General features: G+C 55.3%; 1 protein-coding gene across 1 annotated transcript; it reads right to left on the bottom strand.

Annotated features, from left to right (window-relative positions):
• Positions 1-452: 452 nt before the first annotated feature.
• LOC309682490 (guanylate-binding protein 1-like) lies at positions 453-3,259 on the bottom strand. The gene is made up of 3 exons (XM_082496577.1): positions 1,988-3,259; positions 1,760-1,862; positions 453-1,630 (listed from the first exon to the last, which is right to left on the bottom strand). The coding sequence occupies exons 1-3, from the start codon at positions 2,258-2,260 to the stop codon at positions 1,491-1,493; spliced, it is 516 nt and encodes a 171-aa protein (XP_082352703.1). The 5' UTR covers positions 2,261-3,259; the 3' UTR covers positions 453-1,490.
• Between the last annotated feature and the right edge of the window lie 14,541 nt (positions 3,260-17,800).

Here is a 17,800-nt window from a genome sequence, read left to right as displayed (position 1 = left end):
GGAGGGCAAAGAGCACCGGCACAGGAGCCTGTGGAGGAGCAGAGCCTGGGCTTTGTCCTCGGGAGCTTCCCCAGGACCTTGCTGGGTGAGCAGGGGCTGTGCTCTGCAGACCTTCCTCTCTCACGGGCAGACCTCCCCTGCAGGGATGGAGTGCCCACAGCGCAGGAAAGTCTTTCCAGGGGCTAGTGCCTCTGGCATGGCGGGGGTGACTGCCTTTGGAGCAGCCCCTCTGTCCAGAAAGAACTCAAAACCCTCTACTCCTTCACCTTACTGCAACGGTTAGTGTCCCTGCTTCTTCTCATGCTGCAGGTGAACATTTCATTCCCTGCAGGGAAGAGGGACACCCCTTTGCCCATGGGTGTCGTGGGTTGACCCCGGAAGGCAGCTAAGCCCCACACCACTTGGGGGATGGAGGAGAGAATGGGAAGGGTGAAAGTGAGACAACTCATAGCTCACGATAAAGACAGTTTAATAGATAAAGCCAAAGGTGCCTGTGCAAACAAAGCAAAAGAAGGGATTCATTCTCCACTTCCCATCGGCAGGCAGTCAGCCACCTGCAGGACAGCAGGGCTCCATCGTGCGTAGCGGTGGCTTTGAAGACAAACGCCGTAACTCCAAACATCCCCCCTCCCTCCCGCTTTCCCCCGGTTTCCATTGCTGGGGCACAGGCTCATATGGTCCGGGATATCGCTTTGGTCAGTTGGGGTCAGCTGTCCCCGCCGTGTCCCCTCCCAACTCCTTGCCCACCCCCCGCCTACTCCCTGGTGTTTGAGAAACAGAAAAGGTGCAGACACGCTTCGGTGACAGCTAAAACAGGGGGGTGACACCAACAAATCCAAAACACACAACCACCCCGGCATCTAAGGAGAACATTAACTCTCTCCCAGCCAACCCCAGTACAATAGGGGGGACACCTCCCATGAACCCTCTGTACAGCAGCCACCTCCTGCTGTACCACCCCAGACACCCTCGGGAAGGGGCACTTGGGGATCTCTTGGGTCAAGAGAGACAAGAGGCAGCAGCTTGCAGATGTGGTGAGCGAGCAGAGAGTACGACAGCCCTCTGGGGACAACTTCCTCATCGCTTCAGAGGGAGAAGAGCCTCACGAAGGACCAGGGTGGGAAGAGCTACGGAGCAGAGGATGGCTTTCACCCACTGCTCCCTGGGTCACGGGCTCACTCCTTCTGGGTCCCTCTGCCCAGGACCGATGCCAAGCAAACCAGGAAGCGCCCACCACGGGGATTCCTGCTCTACTCACAACCTCACAACGTTCCCCATGCCTTCAGATGGAGGGAGAGAGCAGGTGCTCTGGGAGGGAAGAGGACAACAGCTTCTCCTGGAGGAGACACGCATGAAAGCACTATCTACAGTGCAGTACAAGCGAACGTGGATGTCACTTCCCTACTCTACGGCAAGCGTCTTGCAGGAAAGGCTTTCAAACTTTAACAGACTGTTACATGGGCACAATACACACCTCTCTTACATTGTGACTACAGTCTTGGTAAATATTTCAATGCTTTCATAAGGGAATACACCATAAGCGTGGCATTTGACAATATACTCTCTCTATTCATCACCTTCCACCGGTCCTCCCACTCCTTCTGAGTTCTCTCATACAGCTCCTGCACACCTGGGGACAGAGGAACAGAGGTGTTGCAAAGGCGGGAGCTGAGCCCCCAAGCTCCCAAGGACTACTCTTGTCCCCCCCACCAAGCTTGGCCCTCGACAGGCAGTGACATTTCTGCCCCCCAGAAGTTACTTTTCAGCTCCTTGTCCTTCTCTGCCAGGGACAGCTGGGTGTTGACGATGATTTTTTCCAGAGCCTCTAGGCGCGGGAGGAACTCCAGCAGGACAGCATCAGCCTGCAGGAGCACAGATAGAAGAGGAATCGCAGGGAGAAAGAGCAGCAGGGGGGAAATGGTTTCCTGGGGGAAGGGGATGGGACGTGGAGCCTCTCCCCTTGAAGGGGAGCTGCTCTTGTGCCTACCTTCACCCCCTTGCCAGGCAGCTCCCAATATTTCTCCAACAGTGCCTGCTGGTCTGCTTTGAACAGCTCATAACCCCCTGACACACTGTAGGCACCAGCACTGATGTTTTTGTCTATGTCTTGGTAGAGGTTCCAGAGAGCAGCCTCGCAATTGCGACGGGACACCTCCTCGTTGGCCTTGCAGAACGTCGCCTTGATGGCCTCCACCTGGCGCTGTCCAGAAAGATGCAGAGCAAAGGCATCAGCCCAGGCTGAGCTGCGGCCGCCACTCATATCCTAGGAAAAATCAAGCCCTGTTTCCACGGAAATTGGAATCTCCATCTGTGGAGTGATCACTGGCAGGTGAGAGATGGGGAGGGCACTGTGTACCCACAGACATCTCTGCACCGAGTTGCACGGGAGAAGAGGGCATGCCAGGCACAAGAATTAGTCAGCAGGATAGGGCAAATATGTCCCTGGGGAAATCATGGTTGGGCTGGGGAGCACCTACTGTAAGATCTGCCTGGAAATGGCAGATGTCATCCCCGAATGCCTGTTTCTGGAACAGCTCCAGTGCCTCCCGCTCGCACTGGCTGTGCAGATCCAGGAGCTCCTCAACGGTCTCCGTCGGCAGCTGCACCCGCTCATCCATCAGATCGTGGTACAACTTCACAGCCTCTTCCAGTGCCGCTGCATTTGCAATCTTGGCCAGGGCGAGCACCGCACTCTCCAGGCATGGCACTGCCCCGCTCTGGATGGCCTCCACGTAGGCCTCTGCCAGTTTCCCCAGCACTGCCAAGGACGACCGAGGATGAGAGATCGGCAGCCCCAACACAACCCAGGCTCCCCTTCGGCCCCGGCTCCTGCCATATCCCTGCTGCCTCCCTGCCAGAGCCTGCCTCAACTTCTCTTCCAAACTCTTTCCCACCCGCCTCCAACACCCAGAACCTCCAAATCCAGAGGCAGGCACAGCAGCCAGCAGAAAACCTCTCCCTTTCCCCACCGGCATCATTTGACCCTGTATTTGACCCCTCCCCAGACACAGTGCCAAGAGCTGCTGGCCATCCAACCCTCTGGACAGCCGTACTCACACGTCCCTGTTATGATGCCGCCACCGGGGATGGTCTTAGGTGAAGACTTCTCCCAGATGTGCCTGCAGAATTTCTCCGCCTGCTGCTGGAATTCAGGATTGATCTCATGATCCTGAAGCTCCTCCAAGCGGACCAGGTCCCTCTTGTGGGCTGGCTGCTCAAAAACAAAGCACTTGCGATTTGGAAAGAGCTGGCAGATGCATTCCCGGGGCTCATTGTAGCGCTGGATCTCTGGGCTGTTACCTGTGGGGTAAGGGGACACGGAGCAAGTTCACCGGGCTTGGGCTGCTCTTGACTTACCCTGAAATGCCGCTGAGTCTGGGGCTGGACGTCTCCAGCAGCACAGCACCATTCCCTTACCAGCCTTCAAATTCAGTGCCATCTCCAAGTAGTCATCGTCAGAGATTTCCTTCCCATCCACCTCCATCTGCAGCGTGAAATCCCGGACAGTCCAGACAAACGTTGGGAAGAAGGAGACAAACTTTTCAGAATCCTTCCGTTTATCGTTACTCTGCTCGGGTGCTGCTTTCAACTTGACATGCTCGGACAGCTTCATCACATAGCTAGGGAGCTGGCTAAGGAAAGAGGGAGCTCTGCTCTGAAGGCAGGGGCATCGCCATCCTGCAAGCCCCCAGCACTTCATGGGCAAGAGGGGAGACTCTGCGGGGACAGACAACTGCAGGGAACCACCGGAAGGAGAAGGGAGAACAAGCCTCAGCCCTCAGCTCCACCACATGGCACTCCTGAGGACTCAAAGCACATCACTGGGCACCACCAGAAGGTTCTGCCACTGTTGGAGGAAGTAGCATTTGTCAAGCCCTTGCCCACCATACAGGCAGAGGAGGGCATCCCTGGTGCTGCTGTCCCACCAAGGATACTAAAGTTGCTCCATGGCCTGCTGGTCAATGGTGCCTCTGCTGTTGTAGATCAGGGTGCTGGAGAGCAGTACGGTGAGCACAAAGATCCAGGTGTCGTTCTTGGTGTCGCCCTGGAACAACAACCCATGCCTCTTGTTAACAACACTCCCAAAGTCTGAGCAGAACCCTAGAGCCCCAGACCCTGAGCACCCCTAACCAACATGCCATGGCAAGCCCAGTGTTTGGAGACATCCACCCCCATGCCACCCCCATGTCTTTCTGCAGCCGCGTTATCCTCAACTCTTTACTCTCAGGGTGCCACCACACCTCTATCCAAGTGCTCCCTGAGCTCCTCGTTCCCGTTCTGCTGCTCTTTGCCAGAGAAGCAGAGGAATTTGGCACCTCGTCTACCCCAACCGCCTTCCCCGTGGCCGCCGGCTCTTCCCAGCACACAGGCTGAAGGCCTCCACCGGTGGTGGGAACACCTGTACTCTGGTCCCCGTGGCTGGGCCCTCAAGAGCTTCCCCAAGTGCTGGGAATGCACAAAGGCAGCTTCCGCCTCTGCCACACCTTCTCCACGTCGCCCAGCCCTTCAGTGTCCAGCAGCACCAGAGTGTGTCCAGGCTGGCAGGGGTGAGGTACACACCACATCCAGACCCCTTTGGTGTGGGACTGCAGGCCGCAGCCCAGCGAGAAACCTGTGGGGAGGACGCACAGCTCTCCAGAGTGCTACATAGAGAGGGGGAAACCCAGGTACCTTGGCCAGCCGGGGCCGGGACCTCCCTCACCTTTCCTCTGACCAGCCAGCCTGTTCATGAGGTAGGACTTGCCAGTGCGGTACAGCCCTGTGATGCCCACCACCACCACAGGCTGGGTGATCTCCAACAGCACCTGCAGGGCCTCCTGATGCACCACCAGCCTCTTCGTCTGGCTGTTCTCTATGAGGCAGACAGGCTCCGGCATGTGCACTTCAGATGCCATTGCTGACGCAAACGCAGCCTGCGGAGGAGACGGCGAGACGGCATGCTTAACAAGGTGGGGGCACCCCACAGTCCAAACAGGGACAGTCCTTATCACCCTGCTTCATTTCTCCAAGCCAATCATGCTTTGCATCAAATTCCTTCCACCCCACCTCCTCTTTTGGCCCATCGCAAGCGATGCTGCCAAGACAACGACGACACTTGGAAGAGGTGCACAGCCCCTTCCCGTTGGCCACACAACAGGAATGGCTCAATTCCGCAAAGCCCACTGGGACCGTGGCAGTGCTCTGCATTGTGTCCTGAACCCCCCGTGGAAGTTTGCTGAGTGCCGAATTGTGCAGAAATGGGTGTGGGACAGAGCAATGGCCTCAGGCAGGGCTCTAGGGCAGAGGAATGGCTGCAGAGTCACAGCAGCACCAAGGGAAGCATAGGTTAGGGGGTGAAATTCAAGCTTCTGGGAGCTGCCTAGCAATGTCTCCATAAATTTCTCATGCCTGACCCCCTCAAATCCCCTCTCACCCCCCGCTGTGCCTCTCACCGGGACATGAGTTCCTGCACAATGTGCAGTTAATTTTCAGTAGTAAGAAGAGGCTTAGCTAAAAAGTGAACTTATTGAACAGAATTGGTCCTGTTTTACCTCAAAACGCAACCACCATGACAAGCCCCCGCACCTGTGGCTTCCCGGGTCAGAAGGAGGCATTCCGCAGCCCCAGTGTGCAGGGCTGCTTGCCCGGGCTGGGGGGAGGCGTGAGGGGAAGGGACTCACCGCTGTCTTCGTCCCCTGTCCGGAGCTGCAAGAGCTTTGCTGCAGCCTGGGTCCTGCTCTGACTTTTATCCTCTGCACTTGGCCAGCGGCCCCTCTCCTGCTATTCCGGGAAATCAGGGAGTCTGTGGAGGAAAATGAAACTCAGGATCTGCGAGCAAGAAAATTAACTCTATCCCAGCCAAAACCAGCACAGAATCACAGAATCACAGAATCACAGAATAGTCAGGGTTGGAAGGGACCTCTGGAGATTATCTAGTCCTACCCCCCTGCCAGAGCAGGGTCACCTACAACAGGTTGCACAGGACAGCGTCCAGGCAGGTTTTGAACGTCTCCCGGCTGTGTGGGGCTTAGTTGCCGGCTGGGGTTAAACCACGACAAGCCCCAGCTATCACCAGCCCCTCCCGGGCTCCAGCAAACCCCACGCACAGACGTGGAGGCAGCACAAGGGCTCAGCCCATGCCCAGACCCAGAAGCTGCCCCACGGCAACCTCCCGACCCCCCGCGACTCACTGTGGCAATGGCCAGCTCCACACACACTGCCCACTGCTGGGCTTTGAATCCTCTCTGAGGACCTCACAAGCACTGCCCTCTTCCAGGCACAGCAAGGTGATCCCCAGGGGGGGACAAGAGGCTGCCCCTCATGTCAAGGGCACTCCCCGCATAGTAGGGAGGAGAGGAAAGGTTCGGGTATAGCGCCCCAGCTTCGGCCAGTCCTAACGCGCGTGCAAAGCCACAGGGGGGTGAACACCCGCTCCCAGCCACCCATTCCTCTTGCTCAGTGCCAGAGCCTACGGAGACGTTTGGGCCACCTCCTCCTCCCACCCGCTTGGGTCCCTGTCACTTGCTGGGGACCCCGTGGCTTCCCGGGGTCAGAAGGAGGCATTCCGCAGCCCCAGTGTGCAGGGCTGCTTGCCCGGGCTGGGGGGAGGCGTGAGGGGAAGGGACTCACCGCTGCCTTCGTCCCCTGTCCAAGGCTGCAAGAGCTTTGCTGCAGCCTGGGTCCTGCCCTGACTTTTATCCTCTGCCCGTGGCCAGCGGCCCCTCCTATGCTATTCCGGGAAATCAGAGTGAGTCATAGAGCGAAAGTGAAAGTCAGGCACTGGTAGGCAGGAGGAAAACCCCACCCAGAGAGACCGCCCATGGTTTGACAGGGCCCACAAGCTCAGCACAGAAACTCGGAGCACACAATGTAAAGACAGTTTAATAACTGAAGGACCAAGAACAAAAAACAAGCGACCCAAAAGCAAACCCTCACCACCTCCCAACCGCATGTTATCCCACACCGGGGCGTGAACCATTCCCCTAATGTCTGCGCACCCCACATCACTTTTCCCCCCGGCTTGTGGCGGAGTGAAAGACACGAACTCCGATATGCAGGATTGAAATCAGCTTTATTAAGCAAGCGTGCTCTTTTTATACTTTTCTACCAAGACCAGTAATTTTCTACTTTGCTTGTTTACACCATCGCATACTCTAAAAGATCATGTTCCCCCCGTAAAGGGAATCACTCTTCCCTGTGAGCAGCTCTCCTTATCTAGGGAGTAGCTTCACACAACTTCATCATCTGCCACAACAGTGCTGCAGCTGCTTATTCCTCCCTATTCGTTCTACCACACTTAACCCTTCTTTTGCCTCAGTCCCCACATCTCCCCCTTTTTTCTTTTGTTGAACAATTAGCACTGTGTTGATTGAGTTTTTCAACATTCTCTGCATATATTGTAAAAGGCACAGTAAAAAGCACGGTTCTGCAAAGCAGCATGTCCAACCGAGTCTACATCCATTAATAAGCTAGACAGAGACAGCGACGTGGCATTGCTCTGTTTGGTAAGCCAGCACTCAAATTTATTCAACGTGGCTAAAGCTTGCGAAGCAGCATAGAGGCCGTAATTATCTCCCCTTTACTCCAAAACCCCACGTTATCATTGCATTCGCTCTGAAAGGCGTGGGCCGATCGTTTGGGGCGTCGATGATGTTTTGTAAAATTCAGAATTGTTGATGTATTTGGGGTCAACTGCGTAAGTCTTCCCGGACTACAGGGCCCTCCCCTTATATGTGAGGGTACACCTCCCCAAGCTCGATCGCCACAGATAAAGAGCCCCCGCAGGAGCTGTAAAGGCACATTGCTGGAGCGGGAGACCTTACTACTGCTCTAGCTGCACCAGGCCGTGTTATTTCTATACATTGACAGAGAAGAATTAACATTCGGTGCTCGTATACTTAAAATTGTTTCCAGTATACTGAAAAATTAGACAGCTATCCATTTTGATTGAGCCTAGGAGTTCATTCTCCTGTGGCTCATGGGGTAGGGGTGGCAAGTGAGGAGCCCACCCATCCCAGTTATGAGCCAAAGCTGATGAGTTTCCAAAATGCCTTGCTTGTTCATGGCTTGGCCAGTTGTCTGCTGGGACACCAACGAGACATGTGGAAAAGGGGTTTCCTGGGGTAGGCAGCGAAAGGCGCAGGGTGTCCTGGATGGTCTTGTTTGCCAAAGTTACGCAGATGTTTTCCTTGGGTGCCGGTGGGATCCACAGCACATCTCCTGGTTCTGCTGTCATCATGATGACGAGGATGACTGCAGCGACGGTCGGACCCATCTCGCCAAAATGCATCTTGGTGCAGTATCTGTGGAGACACAAGCATATCCTCGACCCCAAGTTATCTGTGGGTACGGACCTTCCCATTGGTTATTCATCATATTTTTGATCATCACCTGTGCTTTCTCCCATGGAGAGAGTGCTTGCAGTCCCTCCGAGAGAGAGGTAAAGTGTTTTATCATGGCCGGCTCACCATCCGTCCATCGATTTAAAACATTCAACACATATAATGCTTCTGCTAAACGTTCTGGCGGTGTGCCTAGGGCCACCCCCCTTTTTGTTTTTGCAACATGGCTTTGAGCATGCCATGGGCCCGTTCCATGATGGCTTGGCCAGTAGGAGAATGGGAGATACCTGTAACGTGGGAAACCACACACACCTGGAAAAAGCGTGCCGTCTGACGGGCCGTATAGGCAGGACCGTTATCAGTCTGAACATGTCGCGGGACACCAATGCCACAAAGGCGGCCTTTAGATGCCGAACTACATCTCTAGCTCGCTCAGCTGTATGACAGGAGGCAAAAATACATGTCGAAAATGTGTCAACCGACACGTGCACGTATTTCAACCTGCTGAGATCTGGAACACAGGCAGTGTCTGTCTGCCAAAGTTGTGGAGCCGACAGACCTCAGGGATTAATGCCAATGGGGACACCGGCGTCACTTGCTGGCAGTCTGGACAGGAGGCAGCAATGGCTTGAGCCTGTTCCTTGGATATAGAAAACGGACAAGCTAATGCCTGAGCATTTTGATGAAAAACTTCATGTGACAAACAAGCTTGCTCAAATGTGTGTGGGACCACAACCGGGCCCGCCACCAGATCCGCCTGTGCATTGCCTCCGACCATGGGGCCTGGAAGTTTATTCGGGGACCGCACATGCATGATAAAATATTTGCCCGACCACCAATTCAATAAAAGCAACAATTGCCTCATAAGAGAAAAAAAGTGAGGATTGGCGACCTCCTTTAAAAAGGCAGATTCCATTCTGCTGGCCAGGCCAGCAACATAGGCTGAGTCGGTGACAATGCTGAGATGTGTTGACCATTGGCAAAAGGCACAAACTACTGCCAGCAATTTGACTATTTGAGGGGAGCTGTGGAGCACTTGGACATCCTGCTGCCAGGGAGCCTCAGCGTCCGATCACCAAATGATGTAAAATCCGACCGGAGGTGGAGGCCCCATTGTGACAAGCAATCTCTGCCCCATAGAGTGACTCAGCTAGCGAGGATGAATGGCTTTACAGTTGCCACTCACCTCTCCGGGCCTGTACTCAGAATGTTTTGCTGACTCTGCAATGGGAGAGCTGCCCCCCCTGATACCAGAAATGGAGGCAGCCGCCCTGGGGGGTGGCCACGAGGGAGGCCAAGCTGTTGTAGAGGTGCTGGTAACATCCGCACCCGTATCAATAATTCCTTCCAGAGTTATCTCATTTTGACGGGTGGAGTGCCGGAGGCTACAACGGTAGGAGGGGCGTCGTGTGGAGACCTTCTGGGCCCACATGATCTGCACGGGACCCGTGGAACTGAAACCATCTCTGTGAGCATCTTCCAGGCATCACGGCACCTGGCTCTGAAACGGCACCAACTGTGCAATACGTGAGCCTTCAGGAATCTGACACGGAGGAGCAGGAGTCCATACCGCAATTTGAATCTCCCCGGTAAAGTCCACATGGATAACACCAGGCAATGCAAACAGTCCCTGGCACATCGCCGAGGAGCGACTGAGAAGGAGGGTGCTCAGTCCATTGCCCAACGGTCCCTTAACCCCCGTAGGGATCAGGGTAGCGGTTGTATCAAAAAGCGTTACTGTGACTGCGGAGGCCATGTCCTTTCTGGCGCTTCCGCTGGTTCGGGCATACAGGCTGGGGCTGACAGGGGCAGGGGAGGGTGGCTTGTGTCATCATGTGCCCCTCTGCGCGCTGCCCTGGCTGTTTCCCTGACCCGATGCGTGCTGACCCAGTTGTTTCCTCGACCTGATGGCTGAAGCTGTCTGCTGACCTTGTCAAACCTGGAGTGACACTGGTTGGCGAAGCGACTCCCCTTTTTACATCACGGACTGAGTCCCATCTATCATGGGGATCGGGGGGAAACAAATCTGGCTCCTGCTCAGGATCGATTGGCCCGGGATCGAAAGGGTCGTCTGCAGGCGATTCCTGATCTCCCACAGCCCCCACCACCATGTCGGCTGACACCAAATCCAATGGAGCTGAGGTGGTCTTAGACTGTTCTCCGGGCTTTTGAGTATGCTGTTTCAAGGTCTCAAACAACGTCCACCATGCAGAGAGCCACCCTGCTGCTGTTTTGTCAGACCGGATTGCCGAGTCCCACAGTTTGACCCCTATCTGGTCCCAGTTTTTGGGATTGTAGATAGAACTGGAATCGATCCCCGGGCAGTTTGACCGAGCCGACATTAACAGCACTTTGAGATCTTAGAGGGTAGGGTTTTGCCGTGTTGTTTCAATATTTTCTGCATTATATTCACTGTGGTTCTCTGCTCCTGGGAAATACCATTCCCCATAGTCCCCGGCTGCTTACCTCTGTCAAGCGGTAGGTAATTAATCATGCACAATGCCGCTTCCTTTCAGCGATGCAAGTTCAGCCACTTCCTTTCAGCAATCCAAGTTCAGCCGGGCTCTGCCACCGGTCTGCGGGATGCTGGTATTATAGCCCTGGGTGAAGTGAAACTTCAAGTCCCTGTTCAGGCGTCATTTTTGGTAGATTGAAAGACACGGACTCCGATATCCAGGATTGAAATCAGCTTTATTAAGCAAGCGTGCTCTTTATATACTTTTCTACCAAGGCCAGTAATTTTCTACTTTACTTGTTTACACCACCGCGTGCTCTAAAAGATCACGTTCCCCCCGAAAAGGGAATCTCTCTTCCCCGTGAGCAGCACCTCCTTATCTAGGGAGTAGCTTCACACAACTTCATCATCTGCCAAAACAGTGCTGCAGCTGCTTATTCCTCCCTATTCGTTCTACCACACTTAACCCTTCTTTTGCCTCAGTGCCCACACCTGCTCTCCCCTCCCAGGCCCTGATCCCATCCCTCTGACCCACCCCACGCATCTCCTGGGCCATCTCAGTGCTCGCTGCAAACACCCAGCACTGACATGCTCATCCCACAGGCACCCCACGCTTGGGGGTCCCCTCAGGTCCCCTGGGGACCCTCATCAATCCCTCATACCCCAGCCTGGACCCCAGGACCCCCTCCTGGCTGACTGGTCCAGCTCAAAGTTTGCTGGTGAGTGCCCACCGGGACTGAGGAAGACACAGATATTTACCCCTCCGGCCAGCAGCAGGGACTCGGGCTCTCACCCGTGGTCCCACTCCAGACACTGGCTCTGAGCCCCTCACTCACCCCAATCCCTTTTGCCCCGCGCTCTCCCCTCCACGTGCCCACTGACCAGTTCCCCACACACAAGCGTGCCCTCCCGTGCCCTGACAGCGGTTAGGGACTGCCTGGCCAGGTTGCAGTTCTGCAGAAAGGTCCCTGGTTGTCCTTAGGTTTCATTGGACAAGCTAAGAGACATTGACAAAGAAGACAGAGAGCATCCTGGGCTGTCTGAGTCGGAAGACAGCCAGTGGGGGCGATTGTTCCCTTCTGCAAAGGACAGTGTCTCGAGGCAGTGACCCACATGTGGGGGCTTTGATAAACGAGGCATAAATGTAAATCATTCCGTTTGGGAGACTTAGTCCAAGCCTTGAAATCAGGCAGGATGAATCCCATCCCTGGCAAGGACCACATCCAAACTGAAGGGCCGGCACAGCAGCTGCCCAGCTTTGGCCGTGCAGGGTGAGCACCCTCTGTCCCGCATGTGGAAGGCCTCCAGTGAGAGCGCTGTGCCCTGGGGTCTCTGGGTAGCCAATGGCATCTGTCAGTCAGAGGGCAACGGTGTTATGCCATTGTACCCCATGAAATTTGGCCAACCTCTAGACAGGCATGATGTGGGGGAAGCCCTGGCGGGTGTGGCCATTGCGTGATAGCAATGAAATGAAAATGGGATCGATCCACCTTCTCCAACTATCGCTGCTTCCAGCTGCCTTCAGGTATCATAGAAAGGTTTAGGTTGGAAAGGACCTTGAAGATCATTGAGTTCCAATCCCCCTGCCATAGGCAGGGACACCTCCCTCTAGACCAGGTTGCCCAAGGCTACGTCCAGCCTGGCCTTGAACACCTCCAGGGATGGGGCCTCAACAACCTCTCTGGGCAACCTGGGCCAGTGCCTCACCACCCTCAAAGTGAAAAACTTCTTCCTACTCTTCAATCCTCCGGTTTAAAGTCATTCCCCTCGTCCTATCGCTACATACCCCAGTAAAAAGTCCTTCCCCAGCTCTCCTGTAGGCCCCCTTTAGGGACTGGAAGGCCACAATAAGATCTCCCCAGAGCCTGCTCTTCTCCAGGCTGAACAGTCCCATTCTTTCAGCCTCTCCTCACAGGAGAGGTGCTCCAGCCCTCGGATCATCCTCGTGGCTCTCCTCTGGACACACTCCAGCAGGTCCATGTCCTTCTTTTGTTGGGGACTCGAGAGCGGGATGCAGTGCTCCAGATGGGGTCTCACCAGAGTGGAGTAGAAGGGCAGGATCACCTCCTTTGACCTGGCTGGCCACACTTCTTTTGATGCAGCCCAGGATATGGGTGGCCTTCTGGGCTGTGATCGCACATTGCTGGCTCATGTTGAGCTTCTTGTCAATCAGCACCCCCAGGTCCTTCTCCTCAGGGCTGCTCTCCAGCCATTCCCTGCTGAGCCTGAATTTGTGCTTGGGATTGCCCTGACCCAGATGTAGAACCTTCCCCTTGGCCTTGTTGAACTGCATGAGGTTGGCTTGGGCCCACCTCTGCAGCCTGTCCAGGTCCCTCTGGGTGGCATCCCTCCCCTCCAGCGTGTCTACCTCGCCACACAGCTCGGTGTCATCGGCAAACTTGCTGAGTGAGCACTCGACCCCACTGTCCGTGTCACCGACAAAGATGTTGAACAGTACAGGTCCCAGTACTGACCCCCGAGGAACGCCACTCGTCACTGCTCTCCACTTGGACATCGAGCCTTTGACCGCAACACTTTGAGTGCGACCATCCAGCCAATTCTTTATCCACCAAGAGGTCTATTTTTTGAATCTGTGTCTCTTCAATTTAGAGACCAGGATATCAAGTGGGACAGTGTCAAACGCTTTGCACAAGTCCAAGTAGATGACATCAATTGATCTTCCCTTGTCCACTGCTGCTATACGCCCTTTGTAGAAGGCCACCAAATTTGTCAGGCATGACTTGCCCTTGGTGAGGCCATGCTGGCTGTCACCAATCACCTCCTTGTTTTCTATGTGTCTCAGCAGAGTTGCCAGGAGGATCTGCTCCATGATCTTGCCAGACACAGAGGTGAGACAGACTGGCCTGTAGTTCCCTGGGTCTTCCTTATTTCCCTTTGTGAAAATAGGGGTTACATTTCCCCTTTTCCAGTCAGTAGGAACCTCGCCAGACTGCCACGACTTCTCAAATATGATGGCTGGTGGCTTAGCGCCTTGATCTGCCAGTTCCCTCAGGACCCGTGCATGTGTCTCATCACGTCCCACGGACTTGTGCACCTTCAGATTCCTCAGGTGGTCTCGCACTGGATCTTCACCTACAGTGGGTGGTTCTCCATTTTCCCAATCCTCGTCTTTGCATTCTGCGTCACGGGCACTGCGGCTGCAGTCCTTGCCAGTGAAGACTGAGGCAAAAAAGTCATTGAGTTCCTCAGCTCTGTCTCTGTCCCGGGTAACCAGTTCTTGCGTTTCCTTCCGGAGAGGGCCCACACTTTCCCTACTCTTTCTTTTCTCACTGACATACTTAAAGAAGGATTTTTTGTTTGTCTTAATGTCCCAGGCCAGATTTAGTTCTGTCTGGGCTTTAGCTTGTCTGACCCGATCCCTGCCTGCTCAAACCAGTCCTCTGGATACCTCCCAGGCTACCCGCCCCTGTTCCCACTCCCTATAGGCCTCCCTTTTGCTTTTGGTCATGTCCAGGAGCTCCTTGTTCATCCATGCAGGCCTCCTGGCTTTTCTGCCTGCCTTCCTCTTTGTAGGGATGCAGGTAAATGTTTAAGGCAGTGTGGGGTGGGAGGGTGCAGAGAGCTCACTGGGGGGGAGATCTTCACAGCCTTCTACGTGGTAAGTCTTTGGATGCAGAGCAATGGAGGTGTGGGTGCTGGAGGAATCTCCAAAAGCCAGGGCCATCCCATGGCTGTCCTTGCCAGCAGGGTCCCTGAACACCGTGGGAGGGAGAATTCAGAAAACCCCATGCTGTTCCCTCCAATGCAGACCCCCTTGCTCTGAGCAAGCCCCCTTGCCTCTCTCCCACCCAGCCAAGCCTCTGCCCTCAGGGCTGTGGGGTCCAAAGCATGAACCAGCTCCTCTGCAGCCAGAGCTCCAGCAGAGCCATGGGGCAGCTCTCCAGCATCTCCCCTGAAGAGCACACAGGCTGAGAGCAGCTGCCCAGCAGACCTCCACGATGCAAATCTGCCCCATAGAAACTTTGTTTTTTCTGAAAGAGACCTTGAGAAGAGGTGAGAGGTTTAGTGGTCTGCAGTGGATCCCTCTGCTCTTGGCCGTGTCTGGTAGCTTTTGAGAGTAGGCCATGCGATCTAAAACCCCCATCAAAGATCTGGCTCCTGCCCCTACCGTTCCCATGAACCCATGGCTGCAGAGCAGGGTTGACTCCTGGGCAGCAAACCAGCAGATGCTCTGCTCCTCAGGGCACACGCAGCCAGCACCAACCAGAGCTCCAGCGATGGAGCTGAAGAAGGTCTCCTGGGAAAGGAAAAGGGAGTTGAGTGTAGCAGGGAGAGCATCCGTGAGTAGTTCCTTTGATTTTGCTCAGAGAACTCACCCCTAATTTGTCACTGTCTTTCCCTCCACGGAAAGTGCCCCTTGCCCTGAGGCAGCACATGTCCAACAGCAGCTCCATCACCCACTTTTTCCCCCTGGAGTTTGCAGCCAAGCGGGAGCTGCAGCTCTTGCACTTCTGGCTCTTCCTGGGCATCGACCTGGCTGCCCTCCCGGGCAACAGCCGCATCATCACAGCCATAGCCTGTGACCACCACGTCCACACCCTCATGTAATTCTTCCTCCTCAACCTCTCCCTCCTCAGCCTAGGCTCCATCTCCACTACTGTCCCCAAATCTGTGGCCAATTCCCTCTGGGACACCAGGGCCATTTCCTATGCAGGATGTGCTGCCCAAGTGTTTCTGTTTGTCATCTTCTTGTCAGCAGAGCTGTCTCTTCTCACCATCATGGCCTATGACCGCTACGTTGCCATCTGCAAACCCCTGCACTAGGGGACCCTCCTGGGCAGCAGAGCTTGTGTCCACATGGCAGCAGCTGCCTGGGGCAGTGGTGTCCTCCATGCTGTGCTGCACACGGCCAATCCATTTTCACTACCCCTCTGCCAAGACAATGCCATAAACCAGTTCTTCTCTGAAATCCCCCAGATCCTCCAGCTCTCCTGCTCACACTCCTCTCTCAGGGTAGGCTGCCTTCTTGTGGTTAATGTCTCCCTGGGGTTTGGGTGTTTTATTTTCATTGTCCTGTCCTATGTGCAGGTCTTCATGGCTGTGCTGAGGTTCCCTTCTGAGCAGGGACAGCACAAAGCCTTTTCCACGTGCCTCCCTCACCTGGCCGTGGTCTCCCTGTATGTCAGCACTGGCATGTTCATCTACCTGATGCCCCCCTCCACCTCCTCCCACTCACTGGATCTGCTCATGGCTGTTCTGTACTCGGTGGTGCCCCCAGCAGTGAACCCCCTCATCTACAGCATGAGGAACCAGGAGCTCCAAGACACACTGAAGAAGCTGAGTCAATCACTTGTCTTTCAGCAGCAATAAGCTGCCCAGGTCTCTTCACCAGCAATTTCCAGTTCATCTCAGGAACCAGCTCGCCTTTGGGCATTTGGTCTGTGATCATCATGTTTGGCCAGGAGTATCTGCATCCACTCCACTTCTCCAGCGTCATGAGCCCAGTCTGTCTGAGGCAGAGGCCTTTGTACATGTCTGTGGCATGATGGTACAGCTGCTCTCCTGTGTCACATCTCTCTAATAAAAGGGGATTTCCTCACTTCCAGTGTCTGGAGGTTGGACTCTTCTTCCCCAGCTGAAGTGGAGAACCGTCTGAAGAGGTTGCCCCTCCAAGGCCATGCTGCTGTGCTTGGGTTCTGCATGGGCTCGGGGGTGGAGGGCATGGGGCGATGTGTTGGGGAAGGCCTGGGCTGAGCTTTCACCTGTGGGTGACCTCTGGCCCAGGAGTTGGTGAATGCTCAGAAGGGCTCTGCCTGGGACTGTCTCCGCATGGGTTTTGGGCACCACAGCCTGCTCACTCTGCAGAGCAGCACCACCCTCTCAGGGCTCTGTGGGGAGCACGGGGAGGGCCAGGAGTGTCCAGCCAGGTCAGCACAGGCACATTGCCATGGGGAAAGGTTCTCTGGGGAAGGGACGTCCCTGGAGAAGAGCAAAGGAACAACTCTGTGAGGGGAAGAAATGACCAGGAGAAAGGTATTTCTGCATGCAGCAGCTCGGGGCAGGCTGGTCTTTCACTGGGGCGAAATGGGAAGAGGCGAGAAGTGGCTGGGCCGGGCTGGAAAATGCCTGGCAGAGGACAAGACCAAAGTTGGCTGAGCTGTGTGACCACGCAGGGTGAGGACTCAGCCCAGGTGGGTTGTGGTGCAGAGCCAGGGCTCCTTGAAGGGAGCTGAGCCGTGCAGGCACAGGAGAGAGGAGCCTGGTCTGGAACAATAGTTGCAGCTCTGTTGCTTGGCCACCTCCGGGACAGGGTGGTGACGGGGCCACGAAGCAGCATCCAGAGAGGGGCAGCAAAGACAGGCACAAACAAGGGATTCCTGTGCATTGCCGCCATTGTGCAGGTATGATTGTGGGAAAGGCAAAGCTCCCCTGGAGTCGGTTGCAAGGAATGTCAAGAGCGAAACAAAGAGCTTTGCTTGTTAGAGACCAAGGCTGAGCAAGGGAAATGCAGGGCTGCTGCTGAAGGGGAGGGAGATTTCACACCAGCAGACAGAGGGGCAGCTGAGGGACTCAAATGTCCTTTGTCTTTCCTGGAAAGGTCTCCAGGGCTCTGTGCTCAAAGAGAGGGCTGAAGGAGGAGGAGAGCCCATCTTGGCAGGAACCTCATGGAACGCCTCAAGGACAAATGCCAGTTTCTGCCCCTGCAGTGGACAAACCCTGGCAATGGCACAGGGTGAGGACGACCTGGCTGGTGAGCAGCTCTGTGGAGAAGGTCTTGGTGGTTAGTGATCTGGAGAGGAGGCAGCGGTGTGCCCGAAAGGAAGGGAGGCCACCAGTGTCCTGGGCTGTCTGACCAGGAGCATGGCCAGGAGAGCGAGGAAAGGGACTGTGCAGGTAACTGCATCCAGATTTCTCATCTCCAGTACAGGTAGAATGTTGGTGGTAAGCTGGAGTGGGTTTAGCAAAGGGTGCCCAAGATGGTCAGGGGCTGGAGCACTTGACTTATGAGAAGAGTCTGAGGGAGCGGGGCTTGTCCAGCCTGGAGAAGGGAAGGCCGAGGGGC

The sequence above is a fragment of the Vanellus vanellus genome (assembly GCF_965231255.1).
Source record: "Vanellus vanellus genome assembly, chromosome: 30".
NCBI lineage: Eukaryota > Metazoa > Chordata > Aves > Charadriiformes > Charadriidae > Vanellus > Vanellus vanellus.
This window is presented reverse-complemented; position numbering and strand designations above follow the sequence as displayed.

Coding starts and splice junctions, on each gene's coding strand:
- LOC309682490 (XM_082496577.1), bottom strand. CDS start 2,260: ATGAGTGGCGGCCGCAGCTCAGCCTGGGCTGATGCCTTTGCTCTGCAT. Junction 1,863..1,987: donor TGCCTGGCAAGGGGGTGAAG/GTAGGCACAAGA, acceptor GTGCTCCTGCAG/GCTGATGCTGTCCTGCTGGA. Junction 1,631..1,759: donor GAAGGACAAGGAGCTGAAAA/GTAACTTCTGGG, acceptor CTCTGTCCCCAG/GTGTGCAGGAGCTGTATGAG.